The sequence below is a fragment of the Leptosomus discolor genome, chromosome 9, assembly GCF_034619465.1.
Source record: "Leptosomus discolor isolate bLepDis1 chromosome 9, bLepDis1.hap2, whole genome shotgun sequence".
Taxonomy (NCBI): Eukaryota; Metazoa; Chordata; class Aves; order Leptosomiformes; family Leptosomidae; genus Leptosomus; species Leptosomus discolor.
The window spans coordinates 36,806,468-36,828,129 of record NC_141399.1 but is presented as its reverse complement, the minus strand read 5'-3'; the positions used below and the strand labels follow the sequence as shown (position 1 = coordinate 36,828,129).

Here is a 21,662-nt window from a genome sequence, read left to right as displayed (position 1 = left end):
CTGCTCCTTGGGAGAATCAAGGAGGTGCCCTGTCTGCGGGGCTGCCCGGCCATACCGCTATGGTCCTGCATGGCAGCCCAACAACCTGGTGGACCCAGAGCTAGAGCTATGGCTGGAGAAACCCTTTCCCGCAGCACTGTGGGGATGGGTGGCTGCGGGAGCCAAGGCTCTTCAGGGATGGAGCCAGATCCAGGCAGGACAGGCCCTCTGTGCCACAGCAAAGGCACAGCTCCCCAGGAAACCAGGCGAGACAGTGTACCTGCTGCCCATCAGGCCCTCCGCTAAGCTCCCCTTGCAGCAGCCCTGCTCCAAGGCAGCACCAGCAACAGGGAAGGTGCTTGTCCCCACAGGAGCAGATGTTGGGCTGGACTGAAAGTCAAGGGCAGCTGCACTTACAGTGTTGGAATTTAATGGAGTGAGCCCATCAGACTGTTTAAGTACAGAATATATATATATATAATATATATAGAAATATACGCAAATTAAATGATAAGGCTCCGTTAGAAAGACCCCCTCAAGATAAGGCTACTAGCTGGGATGAAGCTCTAACATGGACTCCATAACTCCATAAACCTCGCAGACTCTCCCCACCAGATGGTATGTGCCTGGGTGGCAGAGAGAGTTCAATCCATAAGGCTGGCAACTGGATGCTGTTAGAAAGAGTTCTTTTAAAAACTGGGTGGCTCCTGGGCACAACTGAAGAGGAGCCAGATGCTGAGCTCTGCATCCCCCGAGGGCTGCGCTCAAAGGCAAGAGCCTGTGAGCACCAGGGGAGACAGGCAGCTTTCACCACTTCAGTTCTTTCTTCTGAACCTTTCCACCCAGGCTTGGACATTGTCGCCGAGTGACTGATCCAGCCTCCTGGGGAGGCCACAGTCCTGCTCCTGCATAACCTATGTTCCCCTGAGATCTTCTGAGGCTGGCAAGCATCCTGCACGATTGGCTCGGACAGAGTCCGTGTGAGGTCTGCTGCAGCACAGGGAGCATGGCAGGAAGAGGAGGGGGAGGAAAGCAGCCAGGTATCTGGTTAGGAGAAGCCTCTGGCTCATAGGAGGTGTTAGATAAGGGAGGTCATACCTGAAAGAGAAATGGAGAGGTCAGGAAAAGAGGACCTGGAGCCACCTGGTTAGAATGGGGCTGCTGCAGAGCCAGGAGGATCCTGCTCAGGGATGGCAGAAAGCAGGCAAATGTCTGCATGGCAGAGGGGAGCTCTCCCCCACATCGTGTTAGTGCTGGCACCAAGCAACATCTCCCCCCAGCACATGCATGGGCAGCTTGGGTGAGGGACCGAGTGCTGCTTTTGGGCTGGAGCACAGAGGGACAGCAGAAAGACCAACACCAAAACCCGCTGGGTGAGTGGAGCACCATCCACACACGCATCCCCCAGTCCCCATCCCTGCTAGGGAGAGCCATCCATGAGCAACTAGGAGAGCTCGCACCATTGCTTCCATCTCGCCAGGTAACTAGGGCCTTGACCTTTCCTGGATAGAGGTCCGGACGGGGATGAAGAGAGGAGGTGCCTCAAGGTGATTGCAGCAAACTTGATGCTGGCGGATCTGTCCATCTTCGCAATGGGGAAACCCCTGGGGTGTGGGATCCTGAGCAGGGCAGGAGGCTGCAGGATGCCTTGCAGCTCATCTGAGGGGATCTAGTTGATCTGTACTCTTGGCAGCTCTGATCACCTCTCCTTGCAGGTATGAAACCTCCTCCTCGTCCTCTCTGTGCCCAGGCCACACACCAGTCCCAGCAGTGCCGCAGCAGCACAGCTCTTGGCTGTAGGTGCTGTGGGGGATCAGCTGTCGCAGGGAAGCTGGGATCGGGGCGGGGCTCCATGGGGAATACCTCATCTGAGGGAGCAGTAAGAGGCCAGAGAGGGGGATTTCACTCGAGTACCTCGAGAGTTGGGGAAGGCGCTCCGCAGCTTCTCCATGATGTCTTCCAGGCACACGCTGACTTCCTGGGTTTTGGCTTCCACCTCGTCTGCAGCAGGAAAGAGAGCAGGGGGGCAGTGAGCAGGCTCTCTAGGCATCCGCCTCACCAGCCAGCACCTCTGCAGGATGCCAGGATGCAGCATTGAACCAAGGGAGCCAGGCCTAGAGCTCAGCCCAGCCCCAGTCCTCACCTGCAGCTTCGGTGTCAGGTGTGTTGTGCTCTTTCTCCTTCGCCTGGCTGCCCTCAGATTGATGTGGAGATGAAGCCAAGGAAGAGGCTGCTGAACCATTGGCATCTGACTCTGCCGGAGGCTGGAGAGAGAAGGGGAGTTGTCACAATCCTCTGTCCTTGTCCTCCCCCCTTTCTGACCATCCCTTTCTGCCACTGCCCCAGCTCTCTTAGGCAAAGACCACCCCAGAGATGGACTTTCCTGGATCCTTGCTCTGACAGTACCTGCAGCAGCAGCTCCCTCAGCCGGTGCAGCTGGGACTCCAGCTGCTTGTTGTGGTCCTCCAGGATCTGCATGCGGGTCTCCAGGCGACTCTTGTGCTGCCGGAGGATTCGTGCTTCTGCCAGGAGCTCATCGTTACGTGGGTCTTGCACTGATTCAGTGGAGCCTGTAGCCAAGGTTGGAGAATCCACTGCCTCATCATGTTGCCATTTCAAACGTCTCAGCTCTCCCTGGAGAATCCTGCAAGATAGCCTAGGTCAGCATCACCGCTCTCCTTTCTAGACTGCTAGAAACACCCTGCAGCTGTGCACTGGGGATAGCCCATGACTCAGAGACAAAACACTCCTGGAGGCTTTGCCACATGTGAAGCCTGAAGATCAGCATGCTCCTGGGACTCTGTCCCTGCACCTCAGGGCAGCCAGCCTGCAGCTCTACCTCACGCAGGTGGTTTACAAAAAGACATGCAACTGCTTCCAAAAAGGCTGAGAGAATGGGCAGGGAAAGCATCACCTCCTGCTGAGCCAATCTGCCCTGCTAGAACCTCACCTTGTGTGGTCCAGAGCAGCAGCACCACTGTTTGCAAGGGGGTCAGAGACAAAAGAGACAGCAGTGTCCTGGGCTCACTTCAACCAGTTTGGGGTTCAGAAGGGGAACAGGTTCTGGGGACAGGGGCAAGAACATTTTAGAGAACAGAGTCTTCTCCCTTCCTTGGGGACCACACCCTCACCAAATGTTGCTATAAAGGTGTTAGGGCTCAGCCAAGACACCCTCCAAGCCAGCCCACTCAGCTCCTCTGATCTCTACCTCCAGCCCCAGCAGCTATCACCTGGCTCCACTCCGAGCTCTGCCACGCTTCTCCAGTCCCTTTCCCTTAGGCTATAAACTCCACTTTTGGAGTTGCCCATGCCTCTACCTGTTTTCATCCTCCAAGTGGGCCAGGATTCGCTCCAGCTCTCCCTTGTCATCCATGTTGAGGCTTCCCTGGACCTGCTGGCTGCCCCCAGGCTCTCTGTCGGTGATGGGGCTGGAATGGCGCAGCAGGTACTGGTCCTCGTCCCTGTTGCAGCAGGTGGAGAAACACCTTAGTGAGGAACACTAGTATCGTGGGATTTGTGTGCCCTTGAGGAAGGACAGCCCAGAGGGTGGTGGTTTCACATGGGAGCTCATTCTGGCTGCTCCAGGCTTAAAGCTTAGCAGCGGCTCAGCAACCCTGGGTAGCTGTGGGTGCCCAAGAGCCTCGGACACATAAGAGCGGAGAAGGAAAGAATTTCTGTGCCCTGGCTAGGCAGGAATGGAGCCACAGGAGCCCTGACTTAGCAGGAGATGAAGAGGGGGAAATGAGGCAGAACTCACAGGCTATCATCAGGGGACAGGCTGTCATTGAAGAAGGGACAGTTCTGGCTTTCCATCTGTGCAAGCCTGGAGGAAAGAGAAGTAGACTGAGATATGGTCAGAGAGACCCTGAATGTCTGCTCAATGCACCCTACTTACGGCAGCCCCTGCAAGACCCCTCTGTGGCAGCGTCTCTCAGCCAATCTGCCCCAATCTGCCCCTCTTTACAGGCTCTAGAGAGTTTTGCCTTTTTAGAAAACAAAATGCACTGCTGCTCTGAGGTGACAGTCTCTGGAATAAAGGGCTGCTGCCATGCAGCCGTGTCAGCCTCCTCTGGTGTAAGCAAAGAAAAGGGGTGAAAGTGTACCAGGTCCAGCCTAGGGTCTGAGCTACAGGCTCCCTGTGCTCCTTGGGTCCCCACTCTGCCTGGACTCGTGGTGAGGGCAGAGGCGTTACAAACCACGAGGTAGCAGCGATGGGAAGACTGCAAGCAGCACTGGTGAGTGCACAGGCAGAACAAGACGTTGAGGGATCTGCTTAGTGAGAATCCAACCAAGCAGCTCATACTGGGAAGACCAGGAAGGTACACGGAGGCATATACCTTCATGTCATCTAAGACATCTTCTGTCAAATGCATGGTGTTTGCTGCCCATGTGCAAGGCATCAGCTGTGTCCCATGCAGGAGCGAAGTGGTGCAGGCAGGTTTGCCTGGCCCTGGCAGCTGCCTCTTCCCAACAGCACTGCAGCCTGAGCCTCCACAGCCAGCCTCTGCCTGCCAGGCTGCAGGCTGGGAAGTGTGGAGGGGGCTGCAGGCAGCAGGAGCTCACAGTGCTTCTGCCCACACACCCCTCCACGCCCACTGGAGTCACGCTCTGTGCCCCGGTGTGACAGCAATGCCCAATGGCGATACCTGCTGGCAAAGTGCTCGATCCGGGAGTGGGTGTCGGCGTGCGGTAACATCGGGGAGGAGGCTGGTCTGGAAGAGACACACACCGGTCAGCGAGGCTTGGCAGTCCTCACTCAAAGCTAGGACTTGAAGAGGCTGCCCTGGTCTCGCCTTGGCTGAGAAGAGCCAGTGACAGGTTGGAAAGGGAGACTAAATTCTCTGCTCCTCCAAGTACTAGGTGCCATATCAACCCCGGGGCAAGTGCTCCCTCCAGCCCTCCCACAGGAGCCCTGTCTTGCAGCTGAGCTGCTGCTTCCATCTGTGGAGCCCACGTATCAAGGCAGGGTCGAAAGACACAGCCCAGGGCGCAGCCAACTCACGTCTCGGAGAAGTCAGCCTCGAGTACAGACTGGACGGGCAGGTAACCTCTCTGCGGGTGCTTGCTGAAGTACTGCTTGGACCGAAACTTATTCTTCAACGTTGTGGCAAAGTCTCTCATGTTCTCACTGGACGTGGTCTGCAGAGACACAAACATTGCCGAGGTGCTGCTCAATGGAAAGTGAGGGGCCACAGGTCAACATCCACAGGAAAGAAGTCCCTTGAGGCTGGGCATGAGCTCGGTGGAGGGAGGGGCAGACACAACTGAGGAAGCAAGGAGGGCACACAGCAGCTCTGTCAGCCTGTCACAGGGCCTGGCACAAGCTGAGCTAGGCATTGGTGGGTGCCATGCAACCTGCTCACCACAAGCCCCAGAACAGCAGGGACACAGGCAACCTCCAGCATGCAGAGGGGGAAAAAAAAAACCATACAAGGGATCCACTTCTGCAGCTGCATCAGCCTAAACATAGCAAAGCTGCTGCCTCAACAGGGACCTGCTCTGAGCCAAGACCCTCCCAGCCCATCCCAGCTTCATACCGGGGTGTAGTACTCCATAATGGGGTAGTGCAGCTTGTTGCCCTTGCTGGCTCGCCCAGTGAGGAAGCAAGTCTGGCAGATATCCACATTGAACTGCTTCAGGCTCCGATACCTGGAGAGATCAAGAGGCCGTAGGGAGGCAGTGAGAATCTGCAAAAACACATTGTTTGGGAGCCCAGGAAGAGCTTAGCAGGGGCCAGAGGTGGTCTGTGTTGCTCTCATTGAACCCGCAGTGCCGATGGTGGAAGTCCCCAGAAAAGCATCTTACACTTTCCCCTCTGCTGGGGCACCTGGTCTGACCTGCCTGAAACACTGGTTCTGCAGCGCTCTAGGTTCCCCCAACAGCACAGAGCAAGTTCAGCTCCCTCCTGCAGGACATCATGCACTTCCCTTGGGGGCCAAGGTCCCATATCACAACCCTTACCTGAAGCCCTTGATGGGGCACTGCCTGCAGACGGAGCACTTGGTCTGGTGCTTCACTTGTTCAGCCATGGTCACCCGATGAAGCACGGCCAGCCACACCATGGACTGCGGCTCCAGGTTGGCCCACTCCAGGAACTGGGATGCCTCAATGGCAGGCTTCCCATTGCTCTGGGGAGGGGAAAGGAAGGGGCTGCTCAGAGCTGGGACCCAGCTGTGATGGGGTGCAAGCTCCTTGCCACCTCCAGGAGCCTCTCCCCAGCACGGCTGCTGCAGAGGGCCACTGCACCCAACTCACAAAGCGGAAGCAGCTGCGGATGCTGGGCTCCACGTTGCTGCCCCCAAACGCCGCCACCTCTCCCAGCTGGCGTGGGACCTGGATGGCCTCATGGAGGAGGACGCCAAGGTGCCGCTGGTCACAGAGTCCCCCAGCATTCGCCACTTGGCTGAAGAGATCTGCCAGCAGGACAGACACATAGTCCTGTTAGAGACACAGCTGATCCCCTGACACACCAGGCAGGACGAAGGCATGAAGGAGCAGTGTGTGGATCAGACCAGAGGCCCCGCCGCCTGTCTCCAGCAGAGAGAAAAACTGAGCAGAAGGAAAAACTGAGCTATGATTAAATAATCTTTACCAGTATCCTTCCAGCTCCCAATAACCAGGAATTTAGAGTCTTCTTGAGACAGATGTTATATACATCACTTCTTTAAAAGCCACAGCTGGCCTATGCTCTATGAATCTGCCCAGTCCCTTTATTTAACCCCTTGGTACTTCCTATGCTAACCCCTCTGCAGTATCCCATGGCAGAGTACCATGGTTAAAACGCAGTGTGGAAAGGGGTTTCATTTAATCGATCTGAAACCTACTTCCCAGACATGCACCCCCAGGTTTTTTCCTTCTGGGAAGCACTGGATAACCATCTCCTGTTTGCCTTTACTGCACTGTTCCTTACAGTGCTGTGCAAGCAAGATCACCACAGCACCAGTCGGTCTACAAAAACGCCTCCTAATTTAGGTGGTGTAGTTCTGGAGACCAAAGGAGGGAGAGGTAGCAATGCAAGCAGATTAGTCACTGCTGTTTCTCTGCTGTTTCTGGGGCAAAGAAGGGCTAAGCCAGGAAACAAAAGCATTCCCACTTTCCCCAGGTTACTTCACACCAGGCTCTGGGGGATGGAGATGGGAGACTCACACTGGAACTTCTCCTTGACCTCTGTCCCACACAGACATGCAATGCCAGTCTTGAAGGAGAGAGCCCTCATCTTCCCGCTGCGGCCACTGCAAGGTGAGATATTGCACAGGTTTGCGAATGTTTTGGAGGTTTTTTTAATGCAAGGGGGTCAGCAAGGCGAGCCTGCACCAGGCAGCCCCCTCCCTAGTGGCCAGGGCCTTTTTGCAGCACTGCCAGCTGGAAAAGCAGCATGGAGGATTCCTTCCAGGCATGGCAGGCTCACAGCTCAGGGGGACGCCAAGGGACTGGTACCTGTCAAAGACATTCAGCAGCCAGTTGAGGCTCATGTCCACACAGAGTGGCACATTCACGAGGATGCCCCGCTCCTCCTCCAGCCTCTCATAGAGGGCGGTCAGGCAGTGGATGACCTCCACCACGTCCATCGCCCGGTCGCTGGGCTGCAGGTCGTGCTCATTGAAGATTTCCAAGGCTGTGGCCAGAGTCACCATGTCCACTGCGCAGAAAACACAGGCAAAGGGATCAGAGGCAGAGAGGAAAATGGGAGAGGTTAAAACCAAGAGGAGGGAGACACAGCCCTGCCCTGGAGCAGTCTCAGCCCCACTGCAGTGGGGAAGATGTTGGCAGGTTGGGCACAGCTCCCAGAATTGCTCTCCCACCCATAAACCCCTCCCAAAACACCCACATCTCCACCTATAGTCAACTTGAGCCACCATTCTGTGTGACCTTCTTTCCCTGCTGCTGTGGCCAGCCATGGCCACGAAAACGCTGCCCACGAAAGGCTACCCTTCACTGTGTGAAGCCGCAGGCGGCCTCTGCACATGCTGGGTCCCTGCAGGGCTGGCGTGGGGAGGTGAGGGGGCACAGAGCCACACAGACCCTACAAGCAGCTGCCCAGAGGTGGAGCAGTCCTGTCTCCAGCTCTGACTGGCAGCAGGAGTTGAAGCACAAACTTAGAACGGGGCTAGGACAGCATAAGCTACCCTGGCTATCCTGCTTCCAGATTTCTATGGCCACAGGTTGTACGTGCTACTATGTTTGGCAGCCAGCAATCTTTCTTTCCTGAAAGTCTTTCAATTTCTGAGACGATTTACGGTCTCAGTGCTCAGGGGATCACATGCCATTTCCAAACTGTAACTTCACTCTATGGAAAAGCCCTTCCTTCTCCCGCCAAAGCTGCTGACAGGTGTGCTGGGGACCCCTAATTCACACACCAGTGAGTACCACTCCCACTCATCCTCACATCCCCACTGACCATAACTGCATATGGCTCTGATGGGTCCCACACTGCCTCTTTCCTATATGGCCACTCACTCCACTAAACCCCTCATCACGGGCAAGCTGCCTTGGCAGCCTCCTTGCCCTTCTCAAGTATGTCTTGAACAAGAAACACTTATTCATGCTCTTTCATGTCATTTCTGGACTGGGAAGAAGGTGTCAGTGCAGTATTTGAGATGCAAAAGAAGGGCAACCAAAGATGCACAAGCACATGGAAGGGCTCTGCTTTGCTCTCTGCCCTTTTCCTCACCACGCCTGGTATTTCTGTGCTGCATGGACATCATTGTGGGGTGGCAACTAACTGCTGCTTCCTCCCATTTACACTATGTAAGCCCTGAACGTTATCAGGTATGGAACAGCTTGGTCACCACAGTGTCATTGTGTTGGGTTTGTGTCTGGTGGGGTGGTGGTAGTGGGGGAGGAGCAAACTTTCTGTAAGAGGCTTCTAAAAGCTCCTCCAGCTCAAATTTGGACCTGTCTCTGGCCAAGGTCAAGGCCAAGACAATCAGCGCCTCTATGAATATACCTATTTAAGAGGGGAAAAATCTGTTGGGCAAGTTTTTGTTTGGGAGCAGAGGAGAGGAGGAAGATGTGAGAGAAACAACTATGCAAACACCCAGGTCAGTGAAGAAGGATGGAGGGAGGTGTGCCAGAGCAGAGATTCCCCTGCACCCTGTGGTGAGATGGCAGGCTGATCCCCTGCAGCACACGGAAGTTAACGGTGGAGCAGATGCCCACCTGCAGTCCATGAAGGACCCCATACTGGAGGAGGTGACTGTGTCTGAAGAAGGTCGTGACTCCAAGGGAAGTCCGCACTGGAGCAGTCCGTCGCTAGGAGGACTGCACCCCATGGAAGGGACCCACGGTGGAGCAGTTCATGAAGAGCTGCAGAGCCATAGGAAGGGCTCATGTTGGAGAAGCTCATGGAGGACTGTCTCCTCTGGGAGGGACCCCACGTTGGAGCAGGGGAAGAGTGTGAGGAGTCCTCCCCCTGAGGAGGAAGGAGCAGCAGAGACAATGCATCATGAACTGACTGCAACCCCCATTCCCCATCCCCCTGTGCCACTACGGGGCAGGAGTTGGAGAAACCAGGAGCAGAGCTGAGCCCAGGAAGAAGGGAGGGGTGTGGGCAAGGTGTTTTTAAGATCTGGCTGCATTTCTTGTTATCCTTCGTGGTGTATAGATTAAACTGATGTTGTTTTCCCCAAGTCGAGTCTGTCTTTTGCCCATGAGTGAGCCCTCCCTGTCCTTGTCTTGACCCTCGAGCCTTTTGTTTTATTTTCTCCTCCCCATCCCACAGATGGGTGGGGGAGTAGGAGTAAGCGAGCTTTGTTGCAGTTGGGTGGGCTTAAACCACGACAGTCATGAAACTACTCTGCAGCCAGGGTTGAACTCCTCTCATCCTCATTCATTGCCTTCTTCCAGGCCTTTCACAAGACATCAAGTAACACAGGTCTGCTTGGGACCCCACTGTCACCTGGCTGTATCTCCTCCCTGTCGGGAACAATTAATTCAGTAGGAGGCTTTCCCTCATCCTGCTGCTGCTTCAATTTGACAGAGCCCTAGGCGGGAGGCCTTGCCCAAACCGCTCCAGCAGTTGCAGATGCCACATCTATCAGATTCCCACCTGCCTGCTTGCCAATTCCCCCAAGGAGCAGCTGCCTCTCAGATAGCCACGCATCGTGTTGAACTCCTCTTGCATCATATTCACCTGGCTACTAAACTTCCTTTTAACTGGAGTTTTACCAACAGTGCAGAAGTCAGGTTTATTGGCTCCCTTCCTCTTTAAGTAGTGCAGCCCTCTCTGCCCCTGCCAGCGAGTCTGTTTCTGCTCTCAGTTGCATCCACGGCTTCTCTGGGTTCCCTTGGAGCTCCTGGGTGAGCCTGTGCCTGATTCCACAGCTTTGTAACCTGAGCTGGACCACTTTGTTCTCAAATTCCTTTGACTAACACCTGCCCTTGAGGAATTTCCACTCTAAGCCTACAAAGAAAGGTGCTGACACAGACACCTCACCAGTGGGTTTGCTCAGTTTCCAGCCAGTCTCATCTTCCTAGCACTTCTCCCCTCAGCTACCTGTCCCCTGGTGGGCTCCTGCCTTTGATGTGCTGATAAAAGCTTGTGTTAGTTTAATGCCTTTATGGAGGGAGAGCCAGCAGGAGGGAAATACTTCCCACACTCACACCGCAGGGCTTTTTGCACCCGTCGTAGTTTCATAGCTGTCCGATATGCTGAGAACTTGATGTTGTTCAAATCCGCTGCAACAACACAAGAAAAGAAGAATAAAACCACAGCTTGACACACTTATCTCCAGGGCAAGAAGCAGCACTTGCAGTTCCCAGACACCCAGCTCCACCAGCTGAAGCAGAGTGCATGGGGGAGGAGGAGGGGCAGAGCCTGGCAGGGGGTTGCACCCCATTGCTTTGGGGGCGCCCATGCCACAGAGGGGAGCAGGTGGGCTGGGGGGATCTCACATAGCACCCCACGCTGTGAAAAGGCAAATGCCTGTCGAGTGGTTTTGTGGCAGCCTCCTTACCCAGCGTCTGGTACAACTCCGTCATCTTTGGGTGGTCCCAACATGTTGTCTGGGCCTGGTGGCTGGAAGGAAAACAGAAGGAAACCAATAGTCAAGCTGGGAATTAAGCAGCTGCCGTGAGAGATTAAAGAAAGGACCTGGCCAACCCTGGGACTGAGTCTCCCAGTGCCTGCAAATGCTGGGGCTGCTGCACCCCAGTGAGCACGCACACTCCCCAGCCACAGCAGCATAGAAGATGCTCACAGAAGGATGCCCCAACTTGCTGCCAGCCCCTCTTCCTTCCAGCCAGTGTCTCCCCTCATCTGGGGAATCTCAGCAGGCAAGTAAAGGTGGGGCAACTCGCTTCACTGGAGATCAATGCTCAGACCAATCTGCTTGTTGCACCCTGCTCATACTTGTCCCAAATTCTTGTTCCCACTGGGCCAAGAGAAAACTATGGGCTGTGGTTGGGAGCACACTCACTTGATGTAGTATGGCACTTTGTTGGGGGAAATGGCTCGCTCCCAGGGGACCTGGACAGAGGCTGCAAGGAGAGAGACACAGTTGTCAAATCAACACCAAACACTCCTTTAGGTTGATACTGTTTCTGATGAGAGCTCAGTGGGACTATGCCAGCAGGTGGGGGCCTCTGAAGAGGCTGTGCCTTCCCAAATCACCAACTGGGGGGGCTGGAGCAGGCAAGCAGATGCTGCCTATAGGAGAGACACAAGACTCTGGTCTTGCCAGAGGCAGGGGTTCTGAATCTGGCTGAGCTCAGAACTCAGGAGAAGACACTTCCTGAAGCCCTTTTATGACCCTCAGCTATTTTCCCTTGTCACAGGCAGCTTATCAATGCCAGCAACTGGAAAAGTTGCTCTTCCTTTCAGATAGGAGGACACATTCTGCAGAGAAACAGGCCAACAAACCCCACTGACATCCGGAGACCCTGCAGGGCTCAGCATTACTGAGGGCAGACCTGAGACTCTAGAGCACATCCTGCTGCCCATCCTTTGCAGGCCTGAGGGCCATCAACCAGCAGCAGCCCAGGTCTGTAGGAACAGCATCCCTCTGCCTCACCACATGAACGAAAACCTCCTTAACGTGCACATTTTTTGCCTCTGAATGACTAACATGGGATATGGAGGACTGCCATCTGTTGTCTTGCCCACCCAGTCTCTGAGGCTGGCATAGTCCCAGCATTACCTAGGAGTTGCTGCTGCGAGTGTCACAGCTCTGTGCTCTGAAGGGGAACCACATTTATGTCCCACCCTTGGTCCCACAAGCTGATGTCGCACAATGATAACTTTGGGAGGTGCCTCCTGCTCTGGTTCCTGTGCGCCAGGCACTGTCCTGGCCCCTTTTCTAGCTGCATGCATGGCTCTGGGCTCAGCAACAGGCCTTTGCATCCCATTCTCCTGCGTGACAGCCCATGCTAAACCGCTCTGCAGAGGCAGCCTCGTGGCGGGAAGCCAGGAGGACCTGCTCACGTACAGGAGAGGAAGTGTTGGGAGCCTGGTCCGAAGTCCCGGTGGGCATCTTGGAGCTGCTTCAGACGGTCATTTATGGAGGTCTGGAGAATGGGACAGAAGAATTCAATGGCAGCCTATCAGGCATTTCAGACTGACACTACATTCAGAAAGGCTTGTGGATGGACTCAGACATGCCCCAGCACACAGGTCCTCCTCCTTTCTCGCCTGCCTTGGTATTTGCATTCACCAGTCTGCTCAGCCCTCTACACCTCCTCCCACAGGCTGAGGTAGCACAGGCCATGTCTCCAGCTCACCTGTATCCATATATCCACAGCTAGCACTGACCCCCTCATCAGATCCTGTCTCTCCTCAGACAGTTTCCTTTGCTCCTCCCATTGCTTTTTCCTGCTCAAGACCTCTACAGATTTACCAGCCACTTTCCTCACACTGAACTGAGCTCTCCTCCTCCAGGAACACCAGCTATACCATCTCTGCTATGCCAAGCCCTACTTTATCATCCTTGAAGCTCAGCAGTGGCAGTCTTTCCCCAGCATCCTCCCACCTGTGGTTTATTTGCAGAGGTTGGTCCTGACTCCTTCCCACCTGCAGCTGCTTCCAGCGTGTGTTGATCTGCTCCAGGGTACGGGAGTTCTCCATGGACAGGTGAACGTCTGAGATGGCAAGCTGGTGCGCAAGGTCATTGACCACTTTCACTCCATCCTTCATGGGGGAGAGCTCCTCTTTGAACAGCTGGAGTCCAGTGCCCGAGGGAACAGGCACAGGGTAGAGGAAGAAGGAAAAGAAGCAGGTGAGCATTCAGGACTTGGATCTGATTCCTCTGCTACAAGTTAGGGTGGGCTAGTGGCTGGCAAGACGCTGCTGACTAACCCTCCCACAGGGTGCCTTAGCAGGGGAGAAAAAACCAAAACAAACAAGGAGGCTGGAGAGTACTCAAATCTCAAATCTCCTGAGAAGTGTGACGTGGACAATGGCTCACCTATGCTGAGCTGCTGTACCTGTGTAAGGTCTGTGCATGAAAAGATGCTCAGCACAGCCAATTGCTCAGGACACTATGGGCCAAATCCACCCTCACAAAGCTAGGGGGCTGCCGGAAGGAGGACTTGGCCCCTGAGACCCCAAGTAACAAGTCTGCACTGGACTAAGCAGTCAGGAGAAACAGCACTGCCCTCCGGGAAACAGCATCTCATCACCTCTGGGGCCAAGGCTGGAACCTTCTCAGAGCCAGAAGTACCTTGGTCGACTGGATGTGCTCTGGCAAGGAGTCAATGAAGAGGTCCCCAATGGGTTCCCAGGTTTCACGCATACTTTCAGCCTGGTCCAGTGTCGTGCTGAGCTCCTCCATCGCCCCCTTAATCTCTAGCAGCTGCTCCAGCGTTCGTTCGATGTGGCGGTGCTGGTCCACACATCGGGCTGTGAGCTTCTCCCACAGCTCACTGGCCACATTCGCCTGCTTCCAGACAAAGCGGCTGATGTTTTGGATTCGGTGCCGGGGAGAAACATCTGTGAAGACAAAGCAGAAGCAGAACAGAGAGCAAAAATGAGAGCCCAGCCCAGAGGAGAGTGGGCAAGAGATGGAGGGAGGGCAGGGAAAAGGGACATAAAAAAAATGTAGGTAGAACTGGAAAAAGGGAGTGAAACCAAGTGATAGTAGTACTCATGGCTGCACCAGCTCCTCTAGGTATCCAGCCTGCTCACAGACCCCTGTCTGCTCTCTGGCTGTCCTTACAGACAGAAGCCCTGCTGCTCTTTAAAAGCCTACCCCAGAGCACATCTGACACTATCTCATGAGATGCACTCCGTCATGGGCTGTGCCAGCAGCCTCTGCCTTCACCTGGGACAGAAGCACCGCTCCGTGCCGGTCTGGCCTTTGCCAAAGGATGGGAAACAGCCTGGTGTGTGATGGTGTGAGGCAGAGCACTGATGTGCCACTTTGTGCCATGCAACCACCTCCACTCCTTTGTCTGTGGTCCAGCCCAGGAGGAGCTGTGCTATGGGAGAACAGGGAAGGGGGATCTCCACAGACCTTTGCTTTCTGAAGCTGGTTCTTCTAATTCCTCAAATGGATGCTGGGAAAGAAAAGCCTGTGCTGACTCCAGAACAGAGTAAATGTATGGTCCCCGAGACTTCACTTCTTCCATGAAAGCCTGGAGAGCAGAGCATAGAGATGAGACAGCAGGCTGAGCTGGAGAATCATGCCCCTGCGCCCCCCTTGCCGAGGGCTGCAGTGATTTATTCACTTCAGGACCCAAACCTCCCTGGAGACACACAGAGAAGTTAACAAAGAAATATTTTTGCAGTTCAGGGAAGACCACCTGCAAGAAGGTGGCTCCTGTAGCAGTCTGGACTACAGCTTTGCTGGAGTGGGCAGGCAGATCAGTGAGCCCAGAAGGGTCTGTAGAGCCAGGGCTGCGCAAAAGGAACTGCTTTATTGATGATGGTTTCACACGCACTGCTTGGAGGTGCTCCTCACTCATGCAGCAAGAGCATGGTCATGCAAACAGTCCTTCCAGCAGCTGTTCAGCCACAGGTCCAGCTGCTGGAGGAGCAAGGAGGGGAACAGCAGGATGCCCCAAAGCAGCACATCTGCCAGGGCAGACTTTGGAGGCAGGCTGGTTTAGGATGTCCTCTCCTCTCCTCCAGCTGCAGCCCCTCACTGGTGCTGTTTGCTGGGTCAACTATTTGTGTGCCAGGGAAGAGGTTGTGTGCCAGGGAAGAGGCTAGCTCCAGCAAGGATGAGGGACAGCAACAGTAAGCAACAATTTAGTTTTGTTTTCAAGGTAAAAACAGGTAATGCCCAACAGCCACTGGCAGCGAGAAGGAAATGCTCTGATCAGGGAAGCAGGAAGCTCTGATCTGCCTGGGTTTACCCCAGTTTCGGATACCATAATAATGTGTGCTACTGCAGGAATCACTCACGTCCGGACCACCGGGTCGCCTTTAGACCAATTGACCTCCTCAGGCCCCAGGATCCCAAAAGCAGAGGCCAGTGAGAGGCAACTTCCTCTGTTGCAGAGATAGCACATAAGGAAGAAACTAGGAGAGAAGTGATGGGCCCCACTGCCAGCTGCAGCACCTGCAGATGACTCGAGGCTGTAATGCAGGTTTATTGTCTAAACCAAGACGGGCTGCCTGTCACATGCCAAGGGTATTTGCTACGGGACTGTGGTTCTGCCTTTCCATGGGAAGTAGAGATGGAGACGGGCAAGGACTGGTACACTGATAGGCTGTGGGCATGGGCAGTGACACGAGGCAGGGGTCCCAGGCAGGGCTGCCCACCTGCAGCTCAGTCTTAGCAGTGAACAGCAGCAGGGTAGGCACAAGGGAACCTACCGTGTGCGTCTCCTTTTCCTGCTGCACCAGGAGGACATCGCCCCGCAGGGGCAGCTGTGCTGAGAGCTCCTCATCCTTCTGCCCGAGCCAGTCTATGATCTCCTGGAGAGGCACCTGCAGCTTCCCGCTGTGGTCAGAAAAGGCCTCCAGCCGAGCCCTGGCAGGAGAGCAAGGACAGCAGGGTGGTGGCCAGAAGGAGAGGAGAGGAGCAGATTCCCTGGTGAGGGGAGGCACAGCACCGCAGCAGGGGTGGCAACCCCTGGGGCACCCACAGAACCAACCTCCCCCCACTGGTGACTGGCAGCATGTCTCAGCATGGGCTGTGGGTGACCCTCAGCCAGCACAGGCACTGCACTGCCATGTGGGGTGAAGCATGGAGGCATTGGGGAGAGGGAACTCCGAGACTACTCATCACGATGGAGCCCGGAGCAGAGGACAGAGTCGCTCTGCATTTGCCTGTGGGTCGGGGCTGTGCTCTGGCTAGCACAAGGGTCTTGGCTCAGCATTTAACATGACTGGGCAGCTTCCAGGAGCCTCGCATTAAGGCAGGAGACAATTAGCACGCCCCAGTTAAGCTCTCTGTCATGCTGGCTGTGGAGCTGCAACCTCTGAGGGTCTGTCTGGAAGGCGTGTTTCCCCCCACGTGGTGGAGAAGGCTCCCAACAAATGGACAAGCGCAGAGGAGGTGGTGGCAAAGCTGTGGGGCAAAAAGAGACACAACAGCAGCGGCAGAGGATGGAGAAAGCAGCAGAAAGCAAGCAGGAGTGAAGGAGGGGAGGGAGAGGAGGATGGGATGGGTGGAAATGGAGGGGATGCTTTTCAGCACAGTGGGGAAAGGCTTGGAGGTCTGTGGACAAGAGTGGAAACTGAGCCAAGGTCACCGTGAATTCATGTGGTTCATCAAGCGAACAAGTTCAAAAACCTCCATGACAAGGACATGCAGCAGGCAAGGCTGGAAGGCCAGGCCAACCCCGGAGCTTGCTCCAGCCAGAGACTCTTACCGAAGGCTGTGGGATTTCTTTTTGATCTCATTCCAGCAAAGATTCATCTCCAGAGGGGCCTGGGGCCCAGTGGCACCGCTCAGAGCCCTGGGGGTTACACACGAAGATCCTGCACCATCCTGTGAGGCTTCAACCTGGGCAGAAACAGAACCACACTGCATCCAGAGATGGCTGCCCAGCGCTTATGGCACTTGCCTGCGGACACCTACTCTTCTCTGTTCTGACCCTGTCTGGCTTTTCAACTTGCAAGGGGTCTGCCCTGCTCCTGGAGGGGTCTGTTAGTATCTCCAGGGAAGCTCGTGGCCGTGCCTGGAGGAAGGATGCAGTGTCAACTGCAGCAGCACTAAAAGCAAAGACTGAAGGAACAGCCCACTGCACATCTCCTGTTCTACAAGATCTCTGTGCTCCTCAGTTATCCAACAATGAACTTACCTCACTGCTAGGTGTTACATCAGAGCTGCCCCTTCTGTGTCACTGTCCCTGCAGGACTAACAGTGATTTCTTTCCACACCAACACAGGGCTGCTGGGCTTTGAGGAGAGGCGAGCACCATGGGTACTGCTGTTCCTAGGGCCCAAGGGGACCTGCCAACCCCCTTTATGCCATCCCCAGTGCTGGGAGCTGCCACCTGCTCCTCTACAGAAGCACAAGGATATGCCCTGCCTGCACAGCGAATCTGAGATGCCGCTTCTCCTCCACAGGTGCTGCTTCTTCTCTGCACCTCTCCAGAATGAGCAGTAGTGGGAAGGACGCTCTGAGAGGCTGTGTAGCAGACACAGCAAATCCTAACCCAGCCACATGAAGGAAGCACTCTTTGCACTGCACAGCCTGGAAAACTGGGTGCTGATCCCTGGACAAAAAATCTGCCATGGATGGAAGAAAGAATCCTCTCCTAAGCCTTTAGCACTGTATCATGCTCCTGCTTGTGATGGCAGCAAAGGCATCGTTGCACTTCCTGGTGGTAGCAACACACACCAGCAGGACTAGAAGCATCTCACATAGGACTCGGTGAGTAAGAGGGGCTTTCCTCTCTGAAAAACATAGTTTGTTGTGCAAAACACACAGACACATCGCATTTCCTCAAGTGAGACGCTGATGCACTTTGTTGGGGAAATGGCAGCATTTTGATCTAATGCTGCTTTGATATTAGAGCACATTTGTGATAATTATCCCCAGGTGATGAATCAACCAATCCAAACGGTGCATACAACAGGCACTCCTTTGACAGAGAAGGGCAGCCACCTTTGGGGGAAAGCAGCAGCTCTTCCAAGGGAAGCGTGAAACACTTGTCACTTGTCCTATCCAAGGGCTCCCAGAGGTGTCCAGGGGACAGATCCAGCCAAGCCAAGGAGAATAGGTAGGATGAAACCAACAGACTAGGAATTTGGCCACATAGCTAAAACAATACCCCCTCCACACCAGTTCTCAGAGACAAATCAAATGATGGCCAAGACTGGTGCTAAGTTTGCTTAATCTAAAACCATCTAATGCCAGGCTGTTCTCTGCCTCCCCATCCTGCCGCTCCAGGAGCATCAAGAAAACAGATAAAACCATCACCCAACAGAGTTCATAGGAGTCTTGGGGCCATGAACAATAAACCGCTTAAGCTAAAACTGCTGCTTGCATGTAGAAAAATCAATACTCATCCTCATGACACTGAAGTAGGTTAGCCTCAGAGTGGTGCCAAGGAACACTCCAGCCCACCCCTCTATCCCAGGGGATCAGCTTTACCTGGGTGCAAGTGCAACTGCAGCACAGATCAGCAGACAACACAGTCCTCCCAGCCTTGTTTAAGAAGTTAAAAGCCCACCAAGCCTACAACTCACAGACCATGCCCAGCAGATGAGCCAGTGACAGTGCCCAAGCAGGGCCCAGGTGTTGAACATCTGCTCCCATAGGACAAAATCCCTGCCAGCGAGCAGAGGGAAAAAGCAGCGCATTCCCTGTGAGCATCCCCTAAGCGCTCCTTCCCCAGAGCCCCAGCAGCGGCAGCCTGGATCTGCATTCCCGCTCCACCCTTGAACAGCTCTATTTTTCAGGCGCAGAACACTCACGAGGGCTCTGGCAGGCGCATCTACCTGTGCTTAGCCACAGATCCACCGCAGGGCCGCTCAGCTTTGCCGGAGGAGCGGGCATCGCCTCCCACCCCTCCGGGTGCTGCCGGTAGCACCCGGCAGGGAAGCAGGAAAGCGCCGTGTGCCTAGCAGAGCAGGGCACCCTGAGCACTGACCCCCCAGGAATCTGGAGGGGGGCGGCAGTGCCTCGCAGCTAGCCTCAATCCCAGCTTTGTCCGGTGGCATTCCAGCAGCCTCCAACCTGTCTTAACCCCGGTGGTGCCATCACAGCTCCAGGGCACCCCGGCATGGGAAAGCCCCTTGCGGGAAGCTGGCTGTGCACAGAGGGATTGCTCTGGGCACTGGGGAAGATTCATCTCTGCAAGGACATGGCAAAGGTGATGGTGGGCTGGGATGGGGTGATCAGTGCAGACTTTGCCCTCAGATGCTGGAGCACATGCAGGGCAGACAGGGGTGTTTGCCAGGCAAAAGATTTACCCATGGAATGGTCCCAGCAAGCTTTGGCCACCCGGAAAGTAAATAGTCAGGTCCTTGAGACCTAACACCCAAGAAGCCAAAGATGCCTCCTTGCCCCCACGTGTCCCAGCTCAGCGCTGGGTGCCAGTACAGATGTTCCTGCCTGCCTGGACGGGGTGCAAATAGTTTGTTTTTGCCAGAAAGCTTTGGGCTGGCTCCTTGTGCCCCCCACAGTCCTGCTGCCCAGCATTGTTTCCATGCTCTCCTCCACCTACAGGGAGGGAATGAAAAGCTCCCTGTCTCTCTTCCTCTCTTCCCCTCCTTCCCTGCCTGCACATCTGACTGCTGCTGTCTCTCCCTCTGGGACCGGCACAGCCAGCCTCCTCTGCCCACCACCTCCCAGGCCTGACAGATGCAGGATCAGTTCCCAGACTGGAGGAGGGGGCTTCAGCAAGGTCAGGGCACAACTAAGTATGGGTTGTCTGCAGCCTGCCCTGACAGCTTTCAGGACGAGCAAGGACAAGAGAGGAAGACTGTTTCCTAAGTGGCAACACCCACACGTGTGAGGAGGGCACAGCAGACATTCTGAATGAGGCGGGCTGTCCTTAACGTTGCAGGACCCAGCAGCCAGCTGGTACACAGCACCCAACACACTGGTGTCCATGCAGCAGAAAAGTAGGCTCAGGCGAGGACTACCCACTAGTGGTGGGTATGACCTGAGCTGAGAATGTTTGCACTCTCCCTGTGTGCTATCTTGCAGCTATAGCGGTGGTGGGTCCCACAGGGCATCCTGCCCCAGCTCACCTCCCCTCTCCCAGAAAACCCCACAGGGCTCTGACTCCCTCATAGAGGCTTGGACTGCTGAGGCAGCTCAGGAGCGTATTTGCCTGCTCATCTTTTCCTATCCCTCTCCCTCCTCCCTTCAATTGCCACGCTGCTCATTAACCACCATGTGCTGGCCTGGTAGCAGCTACCTAACAGCCACTGCAGGGCCAATAAGCCCTGACTTGGCTACCAAGAGCCTGGCCCAGCCACAAGCCTCATGCTTGCATGCTGGAGACAGCTCTACCTTCCTCCTGCAGACCCTGGCTCTCTGGGGCAGAATGGGTCCAGGCTGATGGAAAACCATGGCAGGCAGGACCCCCAGGCTCAGGCTTTGCTCTTCATGTTTGAAGCATGATGAAAAAGGAAAAGGCAGAGACAGGGACCTCGTTCATCCTGAGAACAATACTGCCAGCACCAAAGGAAAACTTTGGCATCATCCACCAGTCTCTTGTCAGGTGAGAGGTACCCTGGGGCCAACAGCTACAGGCAGCAAAGGGGAAGCCATGCTCCAGCAGAGCCGAGGCAGCATTCCCCCAGCCATGCTGTCCTGGGTGTCTCACGGCAAGGTGCTAAACCAGCTTGTGACAGCTCGGCGTAGAGCACAGGCAGCTTTGCAGACAGCCACCAGCACATCTTTCTGTTCTCCTCCATTCTGCCCTGTCATTTACCCAGGGATTCTGGAGACCTTCAACTCTCTGCCCAGCTTCAGTGTGGAGCCTTGCCTGTCAGCTCAGAGACCCTGGGAGAAGGAGGAGGGAGACCAACAGTGTGGCCACCCACTCTCTGTTCCTCAAGACAACTAGTCTGAAAGAGATCAGACTCCTCTGCCTTACAACATTTGCCAGGAGCTAATTTCCAAGCTCTTCTCTACAACCAGAAAGGTTAGAAACCTACATTTTCAGCAAAAACTGAGGTTCTTCCAAGTTTCCAGGGAAAAAGTGAAACAAACTAAATACACAAGAGCTGTTAATGGTGGCCTCTTGCTCTTTATTTTGAAGGAAGCTTGAAATCCAGCTCTGCAGGTTCTCTCTCTTGCTCTACTTTGGGAAACACTTTGCAGCCAAAATGCTTGAGGATAGCTAATGCTTTCATTAAGTTCAAGCTGTTGGGGGGCTGGAGCTAACAGCTTTACCTGCCACCAGGAACAGAGGCCCCAGTCTGCTCCACAGACATTTGCAACCACTGCAAAAAGCTGCCATGAGAACGGCTCCCAGACCCAGCTCTTACCTGAGATGGCAGGTGGGCAGTGCTGCTGTGCTGTGCCTGGTCTATGACGTGCCACTCAGGACATCGTGGGAGGACATAGGGCCATTCCTGCATCACCAGGGGCTGCATCAGAACCGATGTTCATGGGGATGGAGGCAACTCTGAGCACGAGCACCTGAAAAGCGGCATGAAAGTCCCTCGGTCAGCTTGCACCTCACTATGGAGCTGACCCCCTTCCCAGCTGCCTAGTCTGCTGCCTTCATGAGGGCTGAAGACTAAAAGGATGCTTTTTTAAAAAGTATATATTTGTATTAATGTTGCAATCTTTTTTTCATCTAAACACTCAACTCTTTTTGCATCTAGTTAT

General features: G+C 54.8%; 1 protein-coding gene across 1 annotated transcript; it reads right to left on the bottom strand.

Moving 5' to 3' along the window:
* Positions 1-1,057: 1,057 nt before the first annotated feature.
* DRP2 (dystrophin related protein 2) lies at positions 1,058-21,424 on the bottom strand. The gene is made up of 23 exons (XM_009949884.2): positions 21,317-21,424; positions 16,735-16,868; positions 15,734-15,890; positions 14,427-14,547; positions 13,635-13,903; positions 12,986-13,132; positions 12,405-12,483; positions 11,397-11,457; positions 10,935-10,996; positions 10,582-10,656; positions 7,417-7,618; positions 7,126-7,211; positions 6,235-6,392; positions 5,941-6,107; positions 5,517-5,628; positions 4,982-5,118; positions 4,626-4,691; positions 3,737-3,802; positions 3,297-3,440; positions 2,386-2,623; positions 2,123-2,243; positions 1,894-1,980; positions 1,058-1,077 (listed from the first exon to the last, which is right to left on the bottom strand). Exons 1-23 carry the CDS (start codon positions 21,422-21,424, stop codon positions 1,058-1,060), a joined length of 2,817 nt encoding a protein of 938 aa, XP_009948186.2.
* Positions 21,425-21,662: the final 238 nt, after the last annotated feature.

What these genes read in the sequence shown, in the direction of transcription:
- DRP2 (XM_009949884.2), bottom strand. Translation starts at nt 21,424, where the DNA reads ATGCAGCCCCTGGTGATGCAGGAATGGCCCTATGTCCTCCCACGATGT. An exon ending in GGAGTTGTACCAGACGCTGG is followed by an intron (nt 10,657 to 10,934) that starts GTAAGGAGGCTG and finishes GTGTTGTTGCAG; the next exon opens with CGGATTTGAACAACATCAAG. An exon ending in CTGCTGAATGTCTTTGACAG is followed by an intron (nt 7,212 to 7,416) that starts GTACCAGTCCCT and finishes CTCACCTTGCAG; the next exon opens with TGGCCGCAGCGGGAAGATGA.